The following is a 23,758-nucleotide window of genomic DNA, read 5'->3' as shown; positions in this document are numbered from 1 at the left end:
CGTTCGTCCGACCTTGCGATAGGACTCGTCGACTGAGAACTTTTATCTGAACTTTTATCGCTACCACTAGATGTCGCGACCGACGTTTGGGGTGAATTTTGACCAATACTTTGCGTACTATTACTATCGAGGAGTTTTTTACACAATGAAGTATGGTGTTTAACTCTACACTCTCTACAAGAGGATGACCGACACTCAGATATAAAATGAGAACTTGCAAGACAATTATAACACAGACCTAACTCTTGTGCTCGAGTTTTACGAGAATCAAAATCCGCATACTTATCACACTTGACAGCAAAATGAGCATGGGAACTACAATAATGACAAGCCTTTGGCTTTGGTCTTTGACCGGAAGATTTAACCGACCTATTACTACAAAAAATCTTAGAACTTTTAACCATGGTCACCATAGTACTAGAACCCGAATCAACACAGACCCCCGGATTAGGACCACTACCAGACCCAGCTTCCAGTACAACAATCTCATGTTTCAAACTAGTAATTATCTCATTCAATGAATTTTCACGGTCTCCATACACTCTAACAAAATTTTCACGTGCGGTCGGAGGAAGTTTATCAAACACAACCGAGACAAGTACACCACCAAAATGAGAGTCGTCTTTTCCCAACGTGGAAAGTGAACGAATGTAGTTGCAGAGTTTGTCATAAAATTGTCGCAAGCTAGTGAGAGAATACGGCGGCCTAGGGAGGTCTAATATCGCTTTTGTGTAGGCTTTAACGACCTTATTTTCCATGCCATAACGACCCATGAGAATTTCGACAGCCTCACTAAAGCCTCTGTCCGTTAAAGGGATACACGCAATACTCTCCAACGCCTCACCACTCAATTGGCATTTCAGGTAGTTGAATTTGCAGACACTTGCTAGATTTTTCTGGGAACCAATATCCGCAAAAAAATAGTCCCAGAACGATTGCCATTCTAATACTGCACCCGAAAACTTCGGCAAAGTTATTTTCGGCAAATGTACTTTTAAGCTGTCACTAGGTGTAGCTTCCACAGGTTCAGTTGGCGGGGTTAGCTTATCTAAGTGTTTTAATATAGTTTTCTCGTGCCTACGTGTAAGAATACTCTGGCTTGAAATCTCTGTTTCGGCCTCTTCAAAAAACTTTTGATGCTCCATATCATCGAGCTTTCCGTACATTATCTCATTCAGGCCTTCAATTGTCTTAATGCGAGAACAAACTTCCATAAGAGTTTCAAGTGCCAATTCATACTCATCTTTAGCTAAATGTTCATCAATTGCGGTAAAAGATACTTTTAAAAGTCCTCTATGAGCGTTCCTACTTCGTCGGTCCTTATCCATCGTGAGTCTCAATACCATCTATACTGCTAAAACGGCTTTCGAGGGACCAAAAATGTCGTGAAGTAACTAACTCAAGAACTGTATGCTTTAAGATCCACAGCTATATTTCAACTAACTTTAACTTCCCCGTACAAACATACAAATTCAACGAACCATGTAATGCTTTGCAGTCGCCCGCGAAACCAGAACCAAAACAAATCAATGAAACGATTTAAGTTTACGACAGCATGATAAAGTCAAAAGGCCGCACTCCTGGGCGTGTTTTCATAAAGAACAAACCTATTCGATTTGGAATAAAAGCCTATATGCTGGTTGAGGCAGAAACTGGATACATAGTAAATCTCGACTTGGCTCAAAGTGATAAAACAGTTGCTTGTGGTCAGAAAATAATAAGCACTGTTATAAAAAAATATGTGAGCCATGTCATGATCTGGGCTATAACTTGTTTATGGATAATTGGTACACCAGTTATGCATTGATTTTAGCATTGTGGAATAGAAATTGGCAGAGATGTGGTACTCTCAGGGCAAAGAGAGGCGGACCAAATAGTATAACTAGTAAAAAGTCTGCTGCGGTGAAGCAAATGAAACGCGGTGATTGCTACTTTGAAAAGTCGACCCAAGATGAGATTATTTGTGTTACGTGGATGGATAATAAACTTGTATCAATGCTCAGCACACTCTCTGTAGCTGAGGAAATGGTACATGCATCAGGAATGTGAAAGTTGATGGAGTGTGGAGAAAAGTACATGTGAACCGCCCAGAGATTATTGGAATTTATAACCAATACATGGGCTGAGTTGATTTAGCTGACCGGAAGATCGTGACTTATAAGCGCCATATGAAGGGTCTTAGATGGACCCATAAAGTATTCTGGTACATCATAGATGCATGCATCACAAATGCACATATTCTCTTTGAAGCTGTAATGGGTAGAAAAAAGGAAGATAAACGAACATTACGCGAATTCCGCGAGGACTTAGCAGAACAATTGGTTGGTGATAGATGATATGTACAGCGCCATGTAATGAATGAACCTTTAGATGAAGTTAGGTTCAACAGAACCTTAGATCTAACCCCTTAATAAAACCATTAGCCTCTAAGTGCCAGGTACATAGTCGAAAGGTGTGATACCAAATATGTGTGTCAAGCTTGCAATGTTAGGATGTGTCCATACCCATGTTTTGGTCGTTGGCACTTCATGAAGGACTATCGGTATAAAGATCAGAAAAAAGCCAATTTACCTCTAGCCCGTAAAAGAAACGAAATAATTAGTAACTCTGTTACACTGATCATTGATAGAGACTAATGATTGCTACATGTATTAAGATATGTTATTTTTGTGAATTAGTATCGGAAGATATTAGGGGAACATATGATTATAAGTGAATAATTGCTAAATCCATCAGGATATTTTCAAAAATGGTGAAATGACCAATTTACGAAAATACCCCCAAAATTTTTTCTATTATCAATATTTGCAAAATTCTTTTTAGGATTTTGTTTGGATAAGTGGAAAAAATAAATCAATGGTTGCAAGTGGAACGTCGGAATGATGTCATATTTTCATCAATAGTAATATGGAATGTGTTGTTCTAGATCAAAGGTCAAGAGGTCGAGTGAGTAAAAAATGAAAAATAAATTCTCGCACACTCGAATTCATTTTTCATTTTTTACTCACTCGCCCTCTCAACCTTTAATCTAGAACAACACATTCCCTATTACTCTTAAAATATTAATCTAATTACTCTCCATTTTAATATCAAATTTTTTTCAAGTGAGAACAACAAATCATTTCTAGATAGAATTAAAGATATCACAAATGCTAAATCTGTAGATTATAAATTTAAGAAGTTAAATGTACTAACAATTCATAAGAATTATCTAATTACTAATATTGATACATTTACTAACAAATATGGAGATGTATTAGTTATCCACTTAGAATATGAAGGATTAAAAGGAAATAAATATAATTTCAGAACATATTTACCAGATAGATTTCATAGATTGTCAACTGAAGATTTAGAAGAATTATGTTCAGGTGATTTCTATTTCAAATATAAGGGTAAAAATGAAAAAGGGCACTATGATATAGATTTCGAATAAAATATGTAAAATAAATGGTAGAATTAAAAGAATATAGAATATTTGTTGATTCTAGAAGACTTACAAATTATAAATCACATAATTTACTAGTACAATTAGGGAATTTAAGAATTGTGTAGATTTAAAATTAGTAAATGTAAGTTTATGTAATTCTTTTTATAATATATCGGATAAAAGAATTGAAAATAGAGTCTTTTTAATTCATGACAGAAATAAGAATAGACGTTTTCATCTTTATCTAAAACCAGGATTATATAATTTAGAAACATTAGCTCAAGAAAAAAAATAAAAGAGCACGCTCAAAAATGGGCGCATCTGCTGGATTTGGATTAAGACTGATTAAAAGTGATAGCTCTGATAAAGTAAGAATAAAATTAGGAAACGAAGATCAACATCAATTTCTAGTTGAAAAACATTTAGCTAAAATTTTAGGAATTAACCCAGATGTAAGGATACGTAATGCTGATGCTACATCAAACTTAATACCCTTTACACACTTTTATATTTATTGCAATTTAATTGACCCTACAAAGACATTTGAAGCAACCAAAGATACAATTTGTAGTTCTGGTTTATTGAATATTTTACCATTGAAGAATGTTAAAGAATTTGGAACTCAAATAAATTATAATTTAGCCGAGTGTGATTTCAAGCCCTGCATTCCTCAATTTAATAATTTTAGATTAGAAATTAGAAATCACAATGGATACTTAATTGATTCAAATAACTTTCCTGTGATATATGAATTAGTGATAAGATGTAGAGAGTAATTTTTTTCACTATATAAATGAATATAACTGTTGGACCGAGTATATGTTTTGGGTTTGATTTTAAACATGGTAAAGAAATGAGAATTAAACTAAATGATGTAATTACTGATATTAAACGTAAATCATTTAATAATGCATCAATGATTACTAAAGAAAATTATAATATAGAAAAAGTAATTGAAATAATAAGAACACCCTTAGAATATTATGAATTAAATGAAGATGGAATTAGCGATGATATTAAAAACATATTAACTGAAATATATGATAATCATAAAAGTAGTAATGAAATAAATGTTGAAATAATTATCACTAAGATAACTAAATATTTTGAGTGTGATTTTTTTTGATAAATAAATGAGTGATAATAAGTGGATAATAACTGGTTTATATAATGGAGAATTATTATCAGTGGGAACTGTTGGTTATTCAATGGTATTAAAAAAAGTATTCAAAATGGGAAGTGTTAATGTTGATAAATTTGATATCAATGATATTTTGAAATTAACATAAGCAGTAACTTTATCTAATTTAACAATTGATTATTTGGAAAAATAGAAATATTTTCCTCCTATATAAATTCGTAATTTTTTTGCTAAATAAATAGCTTCTGCAATTATAACTATTATAGGATCAGCAATTGTTACATCATTTACAGCTGGTGGTTATTTATCTAAGCATATTGATAAAAATAGTTCATTAGCAGAACAAAGAAGACATAACTTAGCATTAGAGATATACAATACAGCTGCAGAAGAATACAGAGAAAAGAGACAAAACTATATGGATTACATCAATAAAGAATTATATAACCAGAAAATTACACATAGAGATTTTCAATCAGTCGATGAAGCTATGGGTTTATATAAAGCAGTAACAAATGAAAAAAAATTACATCTATACAAACCCAAATTATCAGATTATTATACACCAAGTAAAGAACAACAGAAATATGAAATAATTGGGATTTTAGGTGGAACAGTTATTGTTATATTTTTTGCATATAAATTTACTAATTAGTAATTTCTTTTCTAAATAAATGGAGGATAAAGTTGATAATATTGATATTATTCCTCATGATATAAATAAAACTAAATTAAAAACATATTTAGAAAAACAAATATTAGAATTTGAAAATGATTTAAAGATAAAAAAGAAAAAATATTTAAAATCAAAAATTATACATTATTTTATTATTTGTGGTTCAGTTACAATTAGTTCTGTAATAACATTTCTAGCAATATTCAGTCCATTAACTCCTTTAGCTATATCAATTGGTGTGTTAGGATTACGTTCAAGTGTTTTAACCGGTATAAGTTCAAAATTAAATATAAAAAGTAATCAAGAAAAAATAAAATCTCATATAAAAGAAAATTAATAAATTAAAAAATACATTACAAGTTTAAATGGGGTAATATAACAGTTGAAGAACAAGATAAATTATTGAAAGAATTAATAAATTATTATTTGTTTTATTATATAAATGGGGTTTCCTAAAGCTTTCCAATATAATAAATCAATTAAATATAATATTCCTGCAATAGATTTTAATAAAAATATAACATATAAAAATCTAGTTTTAAATTCATTAATTAATCTAGAAATTTATGTTACTGAAACACAGTTTTTTTATGTCTAAAATGGAAAATATATTTAATACATATGAAGTTACTTTTACTCGAGATGAATATCACATATATAAAGTAAAATCTAATATGAAATATTGGCAAAAGCAACAATTGGCTGTGGTATAAGTTGGAATAATCATTTAAATAACTTAGATAAAAATTTGAATTATTCTGATTTAAAATTCATCCATACAATATTTAAATTTCACACATGTTTTCAAACTATATTATATGAATTAGAATGTCCTTTGCCTGGATCTAAATATTTTCAAGAATTGGATAATTATATTAATCTATCTAAGTTTTATGAAATATGTAATGAATTTAATATAAATATTAATTCCGATTTTACCGCATGGTGAATTGAAAGGTATTGGTGAACAGTATGAAATAAAAAGAATTGATTATATGCATAGAATTGGAGCTTATCATAATTATAAAATTGTTAATAATAATGGTTGGATTATTTTCATTTTCAGAAAATAGTGAAGGTTTAACAAAGTGAGGTATACAAAGAATAAATCAATCTATAAAAATACATTTAATTTGTATTTTAGGTGCGCAAGTTGAAACAACATCACCAATAGTTGGAAATGATAATACTTCATTTGATACACAAAAACAATTCAAAGTATTATTTGAAGATTCAATTCATAATGGTAAAAATCGATTCCAGAAAATATAGTCAGGTACCAAAATTATTTAGATAAATCACATATTAGATTAAATTATTGTATAGGTCCTAATTTATTAATTATTTCTGATGATTTAATACTAAAAATGGGGAATATAATTGGTTATAATAATTTGATTAAGACTGCAACAATAAATAATTCATAAGAATTAAATGTCATAAATAAAAAGATTATTTCTGCTCCAAAATTAATGGAAGGTGAAAAAAATAAAAGACATTCAATCAACTGAAACTAAAACTAAGAATATTAAATTAAATAATGATTCTAAAATAAAAGATTACAATACATCGGAAAATATAAAAACTCATAATATTCAACATGAAATAATTAAAACTAATAATGATAATAAATCACATGAAAATACCAAATTAGCCATAGCTTGTATAGGAATTGTAATTGGAGGAATATTATATTTTAAATTTTAATTTTTTATTATATAAATGGATGAAGAAATTCCATTGGATCCTTTAGATGAACCTGGTATAAGTGATGAACCATAACCTGAATTTAATGAAACTAATATTGATAATGATGGTGGAGCAGCATATAATACTAATTTAGGTGAAGATGATTCTAGCGGGCCTATATTATATGATTATTATAAATTTAAAGATGATACTGAAACAGATGAAAAAATTATTTAGAATCCCACTATGAGATAATAAGTAAATTTAGACCAGAAAGAAAAGATTTAATTAATAGATTAGAAAGAACAGAAAACCCTGAATTGAAAGAAGAATTATTTTACATAAAACATAGTGTAACAAATACAGTTATTGAAGAATTATTACCAAAAAATATAACAGATAACATTGAACCAGAAGATGTTTCAGAACAAATTAGAGAAGATGATCCACATTTCATGAATAAATTAGAATTTAAAAATGATTCATGGTATTATAATGTTGAATTAAATAACAAAACTGTATCGATTCAATTATCTAAAATGGGACAAGAAGATCTGTACCATCCTGAAATGCGTGCAGGATCTTCAATTGAACGTTCAAAAGGGGGTTCAGAATTTCTCAGAATTATATGGAATGCAATCGATAGAATAAATGAAGAAGAACCAAATCCGAATATTGATATTAACAAATATTCACCATTTAAAAATCCAAATTTAAATCCTACTTATGTTGATACAGAAATGGAAGAGTATGGGGATCGATTAGATAAATTAAGATCTTCAACACCAGAAATATCGAGAATAGATATTCAACCAATTGATAATGATTCAAGTCAATTACAATTAGGAAAACATCTAGATAACTTACTGGATACAATGAATTCATTTGAAGAAGAGATTAATAGTGTTTTAGATACCCCCGGTACTGAAACCTGAACAAATCGAATGCAATCTTTACTAGAAAAAGGATTCCTTGATTTAAATGAAGAACAATTAAAAATATTTCCTGAACAAGCACGTAGAGAAATTAAAGGTATGCAAGAATCAGCTGGTGATATTTCTAATATTAAGATGAGATTTTCTAAAATAACCATGTTAGAAAAAGAATTAACTGATGCAAATGAAGAATTAAAACAATTAGAATTAAATAAAGATCTTCAAGTGATTGATGAAGTTAAATATGAATGCAGAAAGTTAGCTTTAGAAAAAGAAATTGATGATTTAGAATATAACAAAGAATTACAGGAAAAAGAAAGAGATATATTATTGATATCATATGATCTTAATCATATTAAAAAATTAAAAGTTATTCTTAATATTAAATAATAAAAGCAGATTCTAAAATATCATTGAAATATAGAATAAGATTATTATTTAAACTAGAAGGTATAACAATTCTTTCAATTCTAACAGCTGTAACTATGTTATTTACAACAATTGGTTTAGCTATATCAAATTCATTAAAATCTACGCCTACTCCCAATAAACCAGATAAACCACCAAATAATAATAATTCTATACAAGATAAAGTGAAAGATGGTTTAAAGAAATTAGCAAAATATACATGGGAACTATCTAAAAAATCTGCTGCAGCTTTACCCGGAATTATTGCATCGATTGTTGGTTTTATATTAAAATCTGCTGGAATATTCTTAACTTTGCTGCAGAACATATTATTTTATTTTTAATCACAGTTGTAAGTGCAATTATTGTTGGGTTAGTGCATATGATAAAAAATAAATAATTAATTTTTTTGTTAAATAAATGAGTGGGAGTTATATAAATCCTTCTAAGAATTCTAGAATATCTAATGCTATTAAAGCAGAGATCTCATCTTATAATTACTCATAATCCTAACACAACATACTTTTTATGTTTCGTATAGTATTTATTTATCAGCTGATATAAAAGTAACTGGCCATGATAATAATTATGTTGTTGATAATGTTGGAAGATATTTGATTAAAAAATTAAATATAAAGATTGGACCAGAAACAGTTTTTTCATTAGATGATTATAATTTATTTATGCATTATAAAGATTTATGGTTAACAAAAGAAAATAGAAAAAATATGATATTTCAAGGCATCCAATCAGAAAACCATAATACATTAAGATCAGAAGCTAATAATGCAATAATAACTAATGCTACAGATAATTTGATAAAAAAGATTTTTGGAAGCAAATATAAAATTCCATTAGACTTTGAATTGATAAATGATAATGCACCTTTGTATAAATACACAATTCAAGAAGATATTATATTTGAAATATCATTCGCTCCTGTTAATGAAATTGTATTATCTAGCGTTGTTTAAGATATGGGATATAAATTATCGAATATATGTTTAGAATATGATACAGTAACTGATGAAAATATTTCAAGTATAATTCAAACTCAATACAATCAAGGATATTCATTATTATATGATTATATTGATAAATTTAAAACTGTAACTATTAATGCAAATGATGAAATAATTAATGAGAATATCAACTTCCCAAGAAGATCTATTAAAGGTATATTAATATTTTCTACCACTGCAACATACGCTAATGGCGCAATAAATGTTGATAACTATTATAATCCGGAAATATCAAAAGTAGAAATAACTAATAATAAATAAGAAATAATAAAGGTATAGCTAATAAGATATTCTGTCAAGGAATGAGAATGATCGAACAATGGCCAGAAATTAGAAAATATTTTATGAAAGAAAAAAATAAATCATCTGAAAATTGTAATATTAATCAAATAGATTATTATACTGGTAATAAATATGGTTATATTTTAGAACAACCGAAGATAACTTATTACATGGATCTGGGAAAAAACTACAGAACACTAAAGATGGAATACAATTATTCATGAAAAAGAAAGAAGGGAGCTTAAATTTCAAAATGCACATTTATATTATATCTGACGCGCAATTAAATATTGTTGATTCTCAATTCAATAGTGTTGTATTAAAATTTCAGTTTTAATAAAAAATTCTATAATAAATGGATGAAGGTAAGTTATATGAAAGAATCAAAGCTGATAAAGAAATCAATGATGATTTGTATTATGTATTACCTTATAAAAGAATAAATGAATATATTTGAACATTTTTATTAAATGAATTAAATCAATACAAAGAATATTTAATTGAACGTAATAATGATATAAATAAAAAAGATAATAATAATAATAATATAGATAATTTACCTACATCTACATCTAATAATAAGAATATTGAAACACAAATAGAAGATAATATTGAACCTAAAATAGAAAAATCAAATGTTAAACCAAACGATATCATTAGATGCACATATAGCAAAGAAGATTTTGATAATAATAATGATTATTTATTGCACGTCAAAAAAGATGAACATATCATACAATTAGTAAAAACATATGCTAATATATATATATATATATATATATATATATATATATATATATATATATATATATATATATAAAGATAAATGCAAAGAGGACCAAAATTATTGTGCCTTCTGTAATGAATGTATATCAAAGGCTAATTGGGCGAAACATTATAAATTAAAAACCAAAGGTGGAAATGATTCAGCCCATGCAATACAAGTATCTAAATCTTGGTGTGAAAAATGTAAAGATCATATTATATATAAAAAACAATTGAATCATAAATATTCAATTTAACATATAGGTACAGAAAATGTAATAGAAAATCCATTAATTTTAAATCCGAAATTTAATGAAATGAATATGTCAGATTATCGGTGGTACAGAAAAACATTTATAGATTATTTCTCGAGTAATGATATAGTTACCATATTGAAAAAGTTAGATAACTTTAAACCAAATGTAACTTATGCAATGAACTTAAATATGATGATTTTAGAGAATTTTTAAATAAACATCCATCTAAAACTGAAATCGAAAATTATATTCCAAAAATATTGTCAAGAGCAACATTCAATTAATATAAACTCGGGAATCATTTAGGAACTATACCAATGTCACTGAAAAGGAATATATGGTTAGAATATAATAAGCTTAAAGAAAAATATGAAAATGAAAAAGAGTAATTTCTATTTACATATTGATGGATGAGAGGATGAATTGGTTGAATTGGATGAGTGTAATAATATATATATTTTACTTTTTAACACATGAATTGGATGAATAGTATGAGTATAAATATAATATTTGTATTCTATATTAAATTTAACATATAAATTCAATTTAATATATAAATTCTAACATATTCCAAATTAGGATTTTATTTTATAAATTTATATTCATAAGGAAATTGAAGCCTCAGAAGAAATTTGGAACCTGTATTACTTTTTAATTTATTCATATATTCATCATGTAAGTCAGTAGGTATAATTTGATTTTTTCCCAGAGATTGTTGCATTGATTTTCTATCTTTATTGTAGAATAAAACTAAAAATCTTATATTCTCCCTAAAATCTTTAACAATTGAATTATATTTTTGATTTAAAACCCATGTTGTTATCCCAAAATGTTTCCCAGAAAAGCTAGATAGCATAGTTCACTTTCTCTAACTTTTGAATCATGTAAATTAGCACAATCATCCACAATGAATAATGTATTAGATCCTTTGTAAATATCAATTGCTATTTTTATACAATTATCTAAATTTTCTTTTACTGTCTTAGGATTTAATAAAATAAACTTTTTTATCTTAACTATATCCCTATTATATGTTTTATTCATTTCATAAGTAGGACAGAATAATATTATATTATCAAAATGATTCTTATAAATAGTTTCTAACAAATCTGATATGAAATGTGTTTTACCACAATTTGTTACTCCAGTAACTAACATATTATGCGGTTCAAATATAAATAAATCTTTATTCATTTATTCTTTTAATTTTACTAGATAAAATCCATTCATTAAATTTATCATCATACCCTTTATATTTAACTATAAAAAATACTTTTTTCCTTTAAGAGTTTTTGTTTTCAATACTTTTTCTATTTTGTATTCTATTTCATCTGGGTTTGGTACAAGTGATAATTCTTGTTCATAGAAATAACCTAATATTTCTTCATCTTTTAAATCTTCTAATTTATAAACAAATGGTTTAGTTAATATTATCTTTTTAATTTTAAATATTTCTTCAGTAAAATTTGGAGTATTACCTTTGTAAAATGTTTTTCGATATTAAGTTATTCTTACATGCTGTCCTATTTTAAATTTAGGTTCTCCGAAATCATGTGTAACAAACGCTCCGTATAAATTATTCCAAACTATTTCTGAATTATCTTCTTTTCTAGCTTGTATACGTTTCAATACTTGAATGTTTAGAATCATTATAACCTTTCACTAAATCATCTAATACATCTACATATTTATATGTTTCATTTGCAGTAAAATATTTCCACATTCTAGTTTTCAATGTTTTATTAAATCTTTCTATGATTGATGCTTTTTTATCTGAATGTGTTGAAAAATACTCTACATCGTTATCAGATAATAATTTTTTAAAATGTTTATTACAGAATTCCTTACCTTCATCAAATTGTATCTTACCTGGAATAGCTTCTTTAAATATTGATTTAAAAGCATTAGTAACTTCTATACCAGTTTTATTTTTGATTGGAATTGACCATGCGTATCTACTGAATATATCTATAACATTCAATATCCAGAAATATCCTTTGTTATATTCTTCTAAGTTCTTCATGTCAATCAAATCTGCTTGCCATTGTTGATCGATATATGAAACCATAACTTTTCTTGTTAAATAATTTTTATCCATTTTCTTATGGATTTGATATGTTGGTTGATTTTGTAACCATAATCTTAGTTCACTATATTTTATATTTTCTTTATCAGATTTAATTTTATCCCATAATTCTGAAATGCTAGAATATGATACTTCACTCTCTGGGTTACAATATAAATCTCTTAGATATAGTTCTTTTTTCATCTTATTTTAATCCATTAATAATAATTTAGATTTAGTTTCAATGATTTTATCATTTGACTTATTTTCTGGTATAATAGGTTTATCATCAGAATCATCTTTATCATCAGATTCATACTTATATGTATATATTACACCGGAGAATATAATAACTGTTACTAATCCAATTGTAATATATAATTTATTATTACTTCCAGCATTAGAAGCATTAGATGGATTATTATTTGAATCAATATCAGATAAAGTCTGTGACTCATTTATAACAGTTAATTTCTTTTTCTTAGCTCTTTTTAATTCTGCAGATCTTTTACCCAACTCCCTAGCCCATTTAATTTGTTTGTCAGATCTAGGCTTAACATCTTCGCTCATTTATTTTAGTTAATTTTTGTTCTGATTCAATATCTTCTGATTAATTTTTACCTTCGTATTCTATAGGTTTAATGTTAGAAAATGTTATAACTCCAGTCAATGTCATTATTCCTCCTAATTGGAATGAAGCGTATCCAACCCATTTCTGTAATTCTGTCATTACTAAATAATCATTTTTTAAATCACTTTATAATTTATTTTCAATCATCGATCATCAATTATCATCAATTCGTATAATCCGGTTACATAATTTAGAGTAACATTTTACTATTCCATCACTTATAGAAACGTTTATTCGAGCTAATCTAGCTTCTTCATATATTTTGAAATGTTTTATTACTTTATCTGGTTTCATGGCATCAAGTTCTTGATAAGTTATAATTTTTCCCAAGAAGTCCTTAGATTTGCCGCCGGCAATTAGTGACTCAAGATGATGCTTACATGATAAATAGTATTCATAATCAATATTATTATCAACTTGAGCACAATTAAGCCTAGCGCACATCGACACTGCGATTGGAGACAACTAGTTGCTGCCGAACGATTACCCCGCGCACATCGAAATCTAGTTACAACCGGTCAGTTGCAGCAACTGCATGGCGCATGTCGATCGTTGAGATCCAGAGCGCGCACATCGACGGATATGACTGCGATTGAGTACAACCAGTTGCTCAAAAGTAGAACATGGGCAACTGGCTGGAACTGGAGATAGATCGAAGTTTACCAATCGTAAGCTCGCTCACATCGACACATTCAAGCAACTGATCGTATCTAGCCAGTTCCTCTCATGCGCCGAAAACTGCCTTGCAACTAGTTGTCTCCAATCGCAGTGTCGATGTGCGCAAGGCTTTAGAAACAACTGTATCATTATTGCCAGTAATGCCCAAATCCTCAATTGTCTTTTCAATATCAGATTTCTTTGACATTTATTTTAGAAAAAAGGCGAAAAAAATATTATTAAATGATACTAGAATTATACTTTGTGTGATACTAGTGTTTGATAAGTAATACTAGCTATTTGAAGTTATTTTTTTTTTATTTGAATCTATTCAAAATCTATTCAATCTAGTGTTAACTAGAATTGCAAAAGAAAATATTAAAAATATAATAGAATTCACTAGCTAGTTGTTGTTTTTTAAATACTTTTTATTTAAATTATGATTCAATATCTCACTACTATTGTCTATCTATAGGAGCGGTAACAATAACTGTCCAGATAAGTCATTTCGGATCCTCGATAATAAATCCTCAAACTGAAAATCAATTCAAAGAAACGACTGGTGGAATAATTATTTAATAAACATATGTATTTTATTTTACAGTCAGTATCGATTTCCACATTCCAAGCCGGGCCTCTGAGGCCCGGTAAGGTATGCGTGGAATGCAGGAATCAATAATGTATAATAGAACATCTGTCACTGTAAGCATTAACAACGACTGAATGACGCAATTGAAATTCCAGCAAACGTAATGCATTGAAAGTCTATACAGCATGGCAAAACAGTTACAGCCTCATGAGTTGAAATATCCGTAATTTCTGATTTCACATCCTTCCATATTCACTTTCATGACTCAAATAGCAATTGTCTTCTTGTTACGCGAAGCATTTTGTTATCTAAAAAATAAATATCTAGCGTCGAATAAAACTAACTTGAAGTTGTAGTTGTCAAATATGAATTACTGCACTTAAACATGTTTAACGTTTCCCGACGCCTTAATAACAACAAAAACGGTACTTACATTTATAACTGTAAACTCCTAAAATTGTGTTTCTAGAGAGAAATCCTATGCGTTCTGTATATTCCGTCTGTTCAGTTCGGATGTCGCAATAGTAATACACCCAGGAACTCTCTGCGCTAAGGCAACAAGCAACAGATGTTCTTTTATGCAGTTAATTAATTCTTTTCAACTGAAAGAGCACGTTCGATCAATATTCAAATGAGGTACTCCCCATTCAACTGAATATAACTGCCGCAGATGTTTTTTGTAAACAACCTACAGCTAACCTAATACAATTGCATATAAAACGTGGTACTCAGATCTTAAAAATTTCATCTTATGTTTTCTAACTTCTTCATTGAATATACAATTGATGTAATCTTTGAAATGAATATTATTTTCAACAACGCTTTTGGTAATTCCTTTTAACTTTTAAGCTTCATGAGTTTTGGTTTTATATGAATACATTTTAGATCGAATTCCAATGAACTCTATCATTTCTTCACCTCCTAAATCATCTTTGAATTTACCGGGCACCTTTTTATTATCATTGTTAAACAATTCATTATCTTTTGGATAATTACTATAGTCGAAATGATGTTTTAATGTTTTTAAATCATCTGTTATGTTATTAGTTTTAATCTTTAAAATGTAAGAATCTGTATCAAAATATAAGATTTCTATATGCTTTTCTCCAAAATGAGGTTGTAATACGTTATAATAGAATTCATACATTAATAGTTTTGATATTTCTAAAACTGAAGCACCAACATAAATTGGTTTATTAAATTTCATTGACGTTCTCCTCATTTTAACTGCAGCTAAATTTTTATCAAATATTCTGTTACCTATGAACTTAGGATATGTTTGTAAATGTCTAATTCTTTTACCATTACTAACTAACTCAATATCATTTCTATTTCCAATATTTTCACAAGTCTTACCATAAAATGCATTATTCATTAGTTTGAAGAAATCTTTCTCAAAATCAGTTTTAGCTTTAGTTCTCTGTTTGGTGTTAAAATCTATATATTTTTCTAACCATTTAGATTGACTGAATGAAATATATCTCTGTACTTTTTTTAGAATCATTCCTTGATTCAAATAAAACTTCAACATCCGATAATGCACTACATAATTATATTTATCTTCCTGAGTTACCATTAACTTTTCTGTATGAATATGATTATCGGGTTTAATTCTTTTTTGATAATTCATGTGTAACAGTTTTATGTATGCTAGATTTCTGGATTTAAATTTTTTATCTTCAGGATATTCTAAATCTACGACAAAGAAGTAACCAGTATCTGAATCATCTGCAATATCTAGAATTCTTTTCTTCCAATCAAATTTATCATTATTTTCATGTTGTAAAACTTCAGTTATTTCAAATACTCCATAAGGCTGTGGTTCCATCATTGCCCAACCATACAGATTATTTGCATCTATATATAATAACTTATATCCAGGATTATCATTTACATTGAAATATCTATCACCTAATACACCTGAAACTCCTCCTCTTATAGATTTTTCAAATAATAATAATTGATCTATATTTGTTAACAAATCCATTTTTATATCTGTAAATTTTAATCCACAGTCCCAAGTTAATCCTGGACTAGAATAACAATGACATGGATCAATATTAAAATATTTTAGATTCACATCTCTAAACCTTTCAAATATATCAGTTAATAATAATACATCTGATTTTAAATATAAATCTACTAATTGTCCATGATTTTTCATTCCAAAATCATTCCGAATATTCAATGTTCTATTATATACGTCATCTTTAACATATTCATTTTTTAATTCATCATAGAATTGTTCTTTTAATAATTCAGTTATATTGAAATCATTAGGTGATTTATAAAATGAATATGGAATTGCTCCTTTATATCTCATTAATTGATAATCATCATTATTTGGATAGGGTTGTTTTAATATTCTTAATTCATTACCAACTAATGATTTTGATAAATTATCTAATGAACTACTTAAAAATCTATATGAATCTATAAATCTTAGGCATCCAAATTGGAAAGATATATAATTCTCAGATGTTTTAGCTAACATTTTAAATTTATAAGTTGGTATTTTATCTTTTGATCTATATGAATTTACTCTTTCTATTTCATTATTGATTTCTTCTATTTTATGTCATAGCTGCTTGATGAATAAATGAGCATCATACCCTGATAAATTATGAAATATTACTGGAACAAAGTTAATTTTCTTTGCTTGTAAGTTACAATTCTCATGCGCTGCACCTCTAAACTTTCTATTCAAATGATCATGGTCTCTAACTTTTTTTGTAATTAAATATCTTTTCACAATACATTTATCAGCAAACTCAAATTCTTCTTTATCTTCTCCTGTCATTATAATTTCTATATTTGTATCTAATAGTTTAATAAATTTGATTTCATACTCAATTAATAAGTCACAAAAATGATTGATGACATTTTCATTTCTATAATTATAATATTCACTTTTGATTGGTTCTGGATAATCAGATTTTATATATAACCCGAAAGCTGCAGCACTTTGATGAATCTTTTTAATTAGGGTTTTCTGACTTTCGTCGAAAACCCTTTTGTTATTCTATTGATTGTTATTATTATTATTTACATATTTTCCACTTTTTTTTCGCACATAAAATTCATCTTCTATCAGATTCGACAACTAACTGCTTCTAATTGAAATGTAGAATTCTGATAGTAATATAACACGCATTCGCTCCGCGTAGATTATACCTATGAACTCTCCGTCCTATTTTAAACTTAAAATTACTTACTGAAAGATAACACCGGGTGATAGTAGCAATCGCGACTCGCCCTGTCCGGTACTCCCACTAACGATTAAAACGGCGTCCTGTCCTGTGGCATGGTGGATAAGGTGTTTGACTCCCAAATGAGAGGTCGAGGGTTCGAATCCTAGTGAAACCATGCATTATCACAGTACAGCGCCGGCGCGCAATAATTGTTTTATTAATGAAACAACATGGTGGATGGTTGAAATAATTTTCGGCTTAAATTTATCGCGAGTTTTAGGACTTTAATGAATTTCACGAAACCATGATTTCTAAAATGAGTCAATTGATTAATTCTATTCGTAAATCAATTTACGTTGGCTACATTTCCTGAAGATTTCGGGGTCAAATCAACGTGATATGGACAGAAATTGTAGGAATTTTCGCACGGAATTTTACTTCCGCGTTCAGTTGACGACTCGGATCGATGACAACGACAGCGGAGTTTATGTATTTTAAGGTGAGAATCCGTTAACCAGGGAATGTATTAAATGATTTCTTTAATAATATGTGTATGGTAGCAAATGAGTAGGCCTACTCGGTGAAGCAATGATCATTGTTGGCTACTTACTTAATGCCTAGCTTTTTTTGGGGGATGCGCCAAGAATAGATTTAGGCCCTAAATATAATGGGTAGAGCCAGTCAGTGGAATGCCTTAATAGCAGCTAGTTATGGCCTGGTTTACACTGAATGTGCATGACAATTTATTTTGATTACTTTCTTTCCAGCTATTATTCGTGGAATGAACTAGTCACTACGGTCTTCAATTCCTTTGCGGATTCTTGCAGGAATATTAAACCACAGTGCGCAAATGTATGTTTCAAATTAGGCTTTTTCGACATTGACAGCCAAAGACGTAGCTTAACACGCTGACTTAAGCGCAACTGTCTCAGATGCTGTAATTACTTGACGTTTTGCGTAATTTTTTTTTTTTAATGCAATATTTGGATTAGTAATCAGTTGTGCTAACGTACATGCAGAATTGGCTTCATTGTAATTATGGGATGATAATTCATGGGCGTCACGAGTCGACATACCCTTGATATGAAGCTTTTTTAATGTTAATCATTGACTTGTTTTGGAGTAAACTGAATAGCCCTTAAAATACCAATGCCACGTGGCTTGGTGTCTATGCTCTACGAGACTGTAGTAATAGATTTTCACAACAAACTCATGATTTCAAATAGTCTCCTAAGATATCTATATATTATTTCGCTCCTTACCTAAGTAATTCTTACATTTGATTGCTTAATTACAGATGGAAAGAGGTCAGATGGCATGAAAATCGACTGTGGCTGACTAATTGGCGCGAGTAACCAAAATGCTTCAATCATCAGGGGTAGACAAATTAGCCGAAGATGAATGAAAACTTCACCTTGATGATCATCAGTTGATTTTGCTATAATTATTTGCCTGGATATATCCTTCATTTCAAAATCTGTCTTCAGTAGAATTTCTTTCAATAAAATATTTTGAAGATTGAATATGAATTGATCTTAAAACCAGAGAAAGCATTCAGAAATTTAGAAAATCCTTGACTCATAATCAAATTGTGTGAAGTCAGTTAAGGTCTTTTTGGTCGAATCAAGCCGAGGGCTCATGTGACTAAAACTCAATTCCTCACTGTCTTATAATGCCGAGTACGACGGAGTTTACACACTGAAACACGTTGGGCAGTGTAAGTGTAATTTGGACAAGTCCACAATATAATGACCGCCCTGCCCCGCTGCATCGGAGACGTCAACAAGTTAGACTGTATTGCTTCGATGACAAACTGACTTCTACGCAAGATGACCATCCAATTCAAATGTAAATTAAGAAAGAAAACAACAAAACTAGTTGCGTTGATCAACAAAAATAAATCAATAGTTTATTACAATACTTCAATTTCAAAATAAGGATAGGAAAAAATTGAACAATAAGTGTGTTTGCCATGCGTCTTTAAATATTTCCCAAGAATATGTCTTTGTCTGGCCACCACCTGCCTCGACGTCAGACTTTTTCGAGATTTTCGCTAAGAATACGAAACAAGACAAAATTGATGGATGGGAATCATACATGCTACATTCACTTGTACTGCGAACATTGGAATGAGCTAAAGCAATTTTCTAGGAGGAAAAATTGAGTCAAATGATGTTTCAAAATCTGGACGGGAAAAGTTTTACTGAATTGTATGGCTAATGGCAAATACATGTTTATATCGATAAGGTAAATATCTGTATAAAAGGTTGTATAGCAACTTGAATTGAAGGATTAATGCAATAGGTCTCTTATTCTAAAAGACGAGTGAGCCATACTTACTAGATTAATCATGTGAATCAACATCAAATTTAGAACTATCATCCATTTTTAGTTTTCAATCAAAGACCAACCTATGAAATAAAGTACATATTTTTCTGATAACAACCTGGAATAAATTAAAATAAATCTGAGGAATATACCAAATTTCTGTATCGAACCCCTAATAGGGCCTATATAACCTATAGATTGATACTTACATACGACAAATTGACGAAGAAACTTCATTTGACAGTATACAAACTCGGGGACAAACTCCCAAAATGAATCATGTCCTATTCACCTAGAATCAAACAAAATACAACTAAAAAATTCACAATACAGATTTCGGTTTCGAATCCTTCAAATAGCTGTTTACTTACATGAAACGAATTATCAAACTACTTCTGTCGACAGCATACCAACTCGCTGACAAACCCCCAAAATGAAACGTGTCATGATAAACATCTGGAATTAAACGTAATAAAGCTACAAAATTTACAAAATGTCGGTTTCGAATCCCTCAAATAGCCTTACACTTACAAATGATGGATCATCAAACAACTATGAACTCCCACAACGCCACATGTCTTTGATAATCTACAGTGAAAACCTGGAATTAAATGAAATAAATCTTAAAATTCCGATTTGAACCCAACGTAGGCCCTCTCTCTACTTGTAGGCCTAAGATCTTGAAATAGGATAAATAATGTTATGATGAAAGAGGCATAATGGTTCGGAAAAAATTGAATTCAATATGGCTCTTGGCCCGACAAAGTTTGCTTTTGAAATATCCTTTTGATTAGGCCTAGTTACACATTTTAAAAGCAAATTTCATTTTGCATCAAACTAAAAGCGGCTTTGTTGAGGAAAAGATTCGTTTGAGTCGTAAAATTTATAGCCTAGAACCAATTTCTTCGTCAAAGCGTGATTCCTAAATAATAGAATAATCTTTCTTAGGTTTCATGATAAAGATGCAGCATTAACATAGATTAATGCTTATCTTTTACAATTAGGCTTATGTTTCAAAGGAAAACGCCCACAGTTGGTCGAACAGGGGTTAGGCATTGATGGTAGAGGGGCTGTGTGTGTGAAACAGAGAGATAACAAGAAAATTAACTTTAATAAATTATTTGACGCCTGCGAAAAAATGTAGAATTTCTGGGAATTGCTAATGTGGAATTGCAAAGTTTTAAGAAATTTGGGGAATTATGAGATTTGGCGATTGGGTAGATGATACAGTCTTCGACTGGTCTAATTTAAAAAAAAATAGTCAACTTGTGACCGACTTCGATTCACTTTTGCTCTAAGCTGGTCTGCAACTTCATTGCCTCCATGGTTGAAGAAAGAGCTCTTCTGATGTCTGCTTCATCATGACTTCGAGTAGCCAGCCGGCCCGGTCCCAGGGCCCGGTTTGGCTGTCACTCGATATCCTAGACTTGAGTCTGGGTTGAAGTAGACATCGTCATTTAAATAACTTATTCATGTTATTCTGTATGAATAACCCATGTGTCTTGTATTTTGTATTTTCTTATTCTAAAATTTGTAACTTTCTTGAATTAGGGAATTTCATCCCGGAATTTCAATGTAATAAGGATCAATAAAGTATTATGCCATCAGTGGACGCGGAGCCTTCATTTCCCTTTCGTTTTTTTTCCCTGGGTGCTTGCGACAGCGGCCTAAAGGCTTTGCTTGGCCCACACTGAAAGCTACTGCTCTCTCTCTCTCTTTTTATAATTGTGCTTTGTTTAAAAAAATTGTAAATTTTATTGTTTGTTTTCTCTCAACCTGTGTACATAGCCTGTCATGCTTTCTGTGAAATAAATTTGAACTTGAACTTGAACTTGAACAGCTATGCTATTATAGATTGCTAATCTCATGAAACCTGCATACCCCTAATATCGAACATATTTTCTAAAACATTTGAATATTGAAATTATTTGTTTACATGTTTTTATATAGACCGCTTGTAGCCGCCGATGAAATTCACGCCGGCCCTACTCAGATCGTAGATAGCTTCGTCATTCCACTAGCATCCCCATGTCAGGGTCTGACTTTTATATCAGACTTCCAAATCGTGTATACATCCGCCATTTAACCGAATAATCCGATTTACTTATCATTTCTATTTATGCCTGCCGCTCCTGATATAATCATACATCCTTTAATATTACAATACCTCTTATCATGATATTCAATGCAATATAACATTTCGACGTTCAAATAGAGGTCATTATATAATCACAGGGAGCCATTCTACATCTTTATCAATAATATTTTGCCAAATAGCTTGTATGTGTACACATAAACCTGTGACGTTTTGCACATCGATTTACGGTTGTCGTTTGTAAAATGACGCTGAATGGTTAACATTGTTTAGGTTTCATAATGGTAACGTTTTATAAGGCGTCAAAAAATGCACGGGAACGAGTTTGTCGAGTGGAGCTTATTATTCCATCGGATAGTGTACTATAGTCATGGGTAAGATTCAAGAATAGGGGACTAGGTTGTTAATACAATTTATATCAACCCGCCATCTAAATAATTACCTCCACTGTAATTTGCATTAATTACTACAACAGCCGACGTTTTTTGGTCAAAGTAATAGACTACTTAGAAACCACAACAACCCAAACTAATCCGTCAATATAATCACAAATAAACGAACACGGCCCGCCATGATGTCACACTAATTACCACCAAAAACCGTCCGACTACTATCATCTGAAGCGGGGTGTCCAGCGGGCGCAACGGAAAAGCCGCCAATGATACAATATCAACCAGTAATTTAACACCCGTTCTTTGGATAAATGGAAAACAACATTACGGTGATAAAAACAGACACCACACAAAAATGAAGAGACAACAAAATAAGGGGACACCTCCATATTCACAATTCACATGCCAAAGAACAAGGACTTGGTGTAGATATTCCCCCCCCCCCCAATTTTCATGAAACAACCACAAACAACTCATCAATTACTTATTCATAACAACTAATTTTATTTACGTACGGTACATAAAACAAAATTAATACAATCCTCAAATTTAATGCATCAAATTAAATAAGCAATCAAACCGACGATCTTAACACACAGTCCCAGTACCGTACACTCACTCTTACTCACAGTACACGCTTACACTCACACTAAATTATTAGACACTCTCATTCTCACTCGTACTCAAACTACACACTCACTCTCACCTACGAGCAATTATCTAGTTTAGATAATTGCTCGTAGCTCTCACAGTACCGTACACGCTTACAGTCACTGACTCTCACATTACACTCTCACTCAAACACTTTCACTCACTGACACTCACAGTACACACTCTCACTCACCGTACACGCACACAGTCACTCACTCACAGTCTCACTCAAACACTTTCACTCACTGACACTCACAGTACACACTCTCACTCACCGTACACGCTCACAGTCACTCACTCACAGTCTCACTCTCACTCAAACACTGTCACTCACTGACACTCACAGTACACTACCACTCTCACTCTCACTCACCATACACACTCACTCTCTCACACTCACAGTACAAAGTACACAGTACACTGTACACAGTACACTCACTCATCTTTTATCTGAATCTGTTCAACATTTTTTGAGGTGTAGTCGTAGAGTTGTCTGTACATGTACCACGTTCTATATATATATATATATTTTTTTCAGTTGTTGAGGTGTCGAG

General features: G+C 30.1%; 1 protein-coding gene and 1 long non-coding RNA gene across 6 annotated transcripts in view; one reads left to right on the top strand and one right to left on the bottom strand.

The window, feature by feature from the left end:
* Window positions 1-18,108: 18,108 nt before the first annotated feature.
* On the top strand, window positions 18,109-19,218 carry LOC141909290 (uncharacterized). Its single transcript, XR_012619683.1, has 3 exons — window positions 18,109-18,237; window positions 18,506-18,590; window positions 19,036-19,218. It is a non-coding gene; the product is annotated as an uncharacterized LOC141909290 (long non-coding RNA).
* Window positions 19,219-19,657: 439 nt separating this feature from the next.
* The window catches only part of LOC141908132 (uncharacterized), a 150,319-nt gene continuing 146,218 nt past the window's right edge, over window positions 19,658-23,758 (bottom strand). For 2 of the 5 annotated variants that reach the window (XM_074798000.1, XM_074797996.1), the window contains exons 7-11: window positions 20,598-20,667; window positions 20,438-20,522; window positions 20,276-20,358; window positions 20,079-20,184; window positions 19,658-19,791 (exon numbers count right to left, since the gene is read on the bottom strand). In XM_074798000.1, the coding sequence (XP_074654101.1) occupies window positions 20,655-20,667 (13 nt within the window). In that variant the 3' untranslated portion in view covers window positions 19,658-19,791; window positions 20,079-20,184; window positions 20,276-20,358; window positions 20,438-20,522; window positions 20,598-20,654. Of the gene's footprint in view, window positions 19,792-20,078; window positions 20,185-20,275; window positions 20,359-20,437; window positions 20,523-20,597; window positions 20,668-23,758 lie in introns of those variants that run through there. The other 3 variants (XM_074797997.1, XM_074797998.1, XM_074797999.1) reach the window with 3 other exon arrangements.

Source organism: Tubulanus polymorphus, chromosome 7, assembly GCF_964204645.1.
Source record: "Tubulanus polymorphus chromosome 7, tnTubPoly1.2, whole genome shotgun sequence".
Classification (NCBI taxonomy): Eukaryota; Metazoa; Nemertea; class Palaeonemertea; order Tubulaniformes; family Tubulanidae; genus Tubulanus; species Tubulanus polymorphus.
The sequence above is the reverse complement of the archived record's forward strand: the minus strand, read 5'-3'. Positions and strand labels throughout refer to the sequence as shown.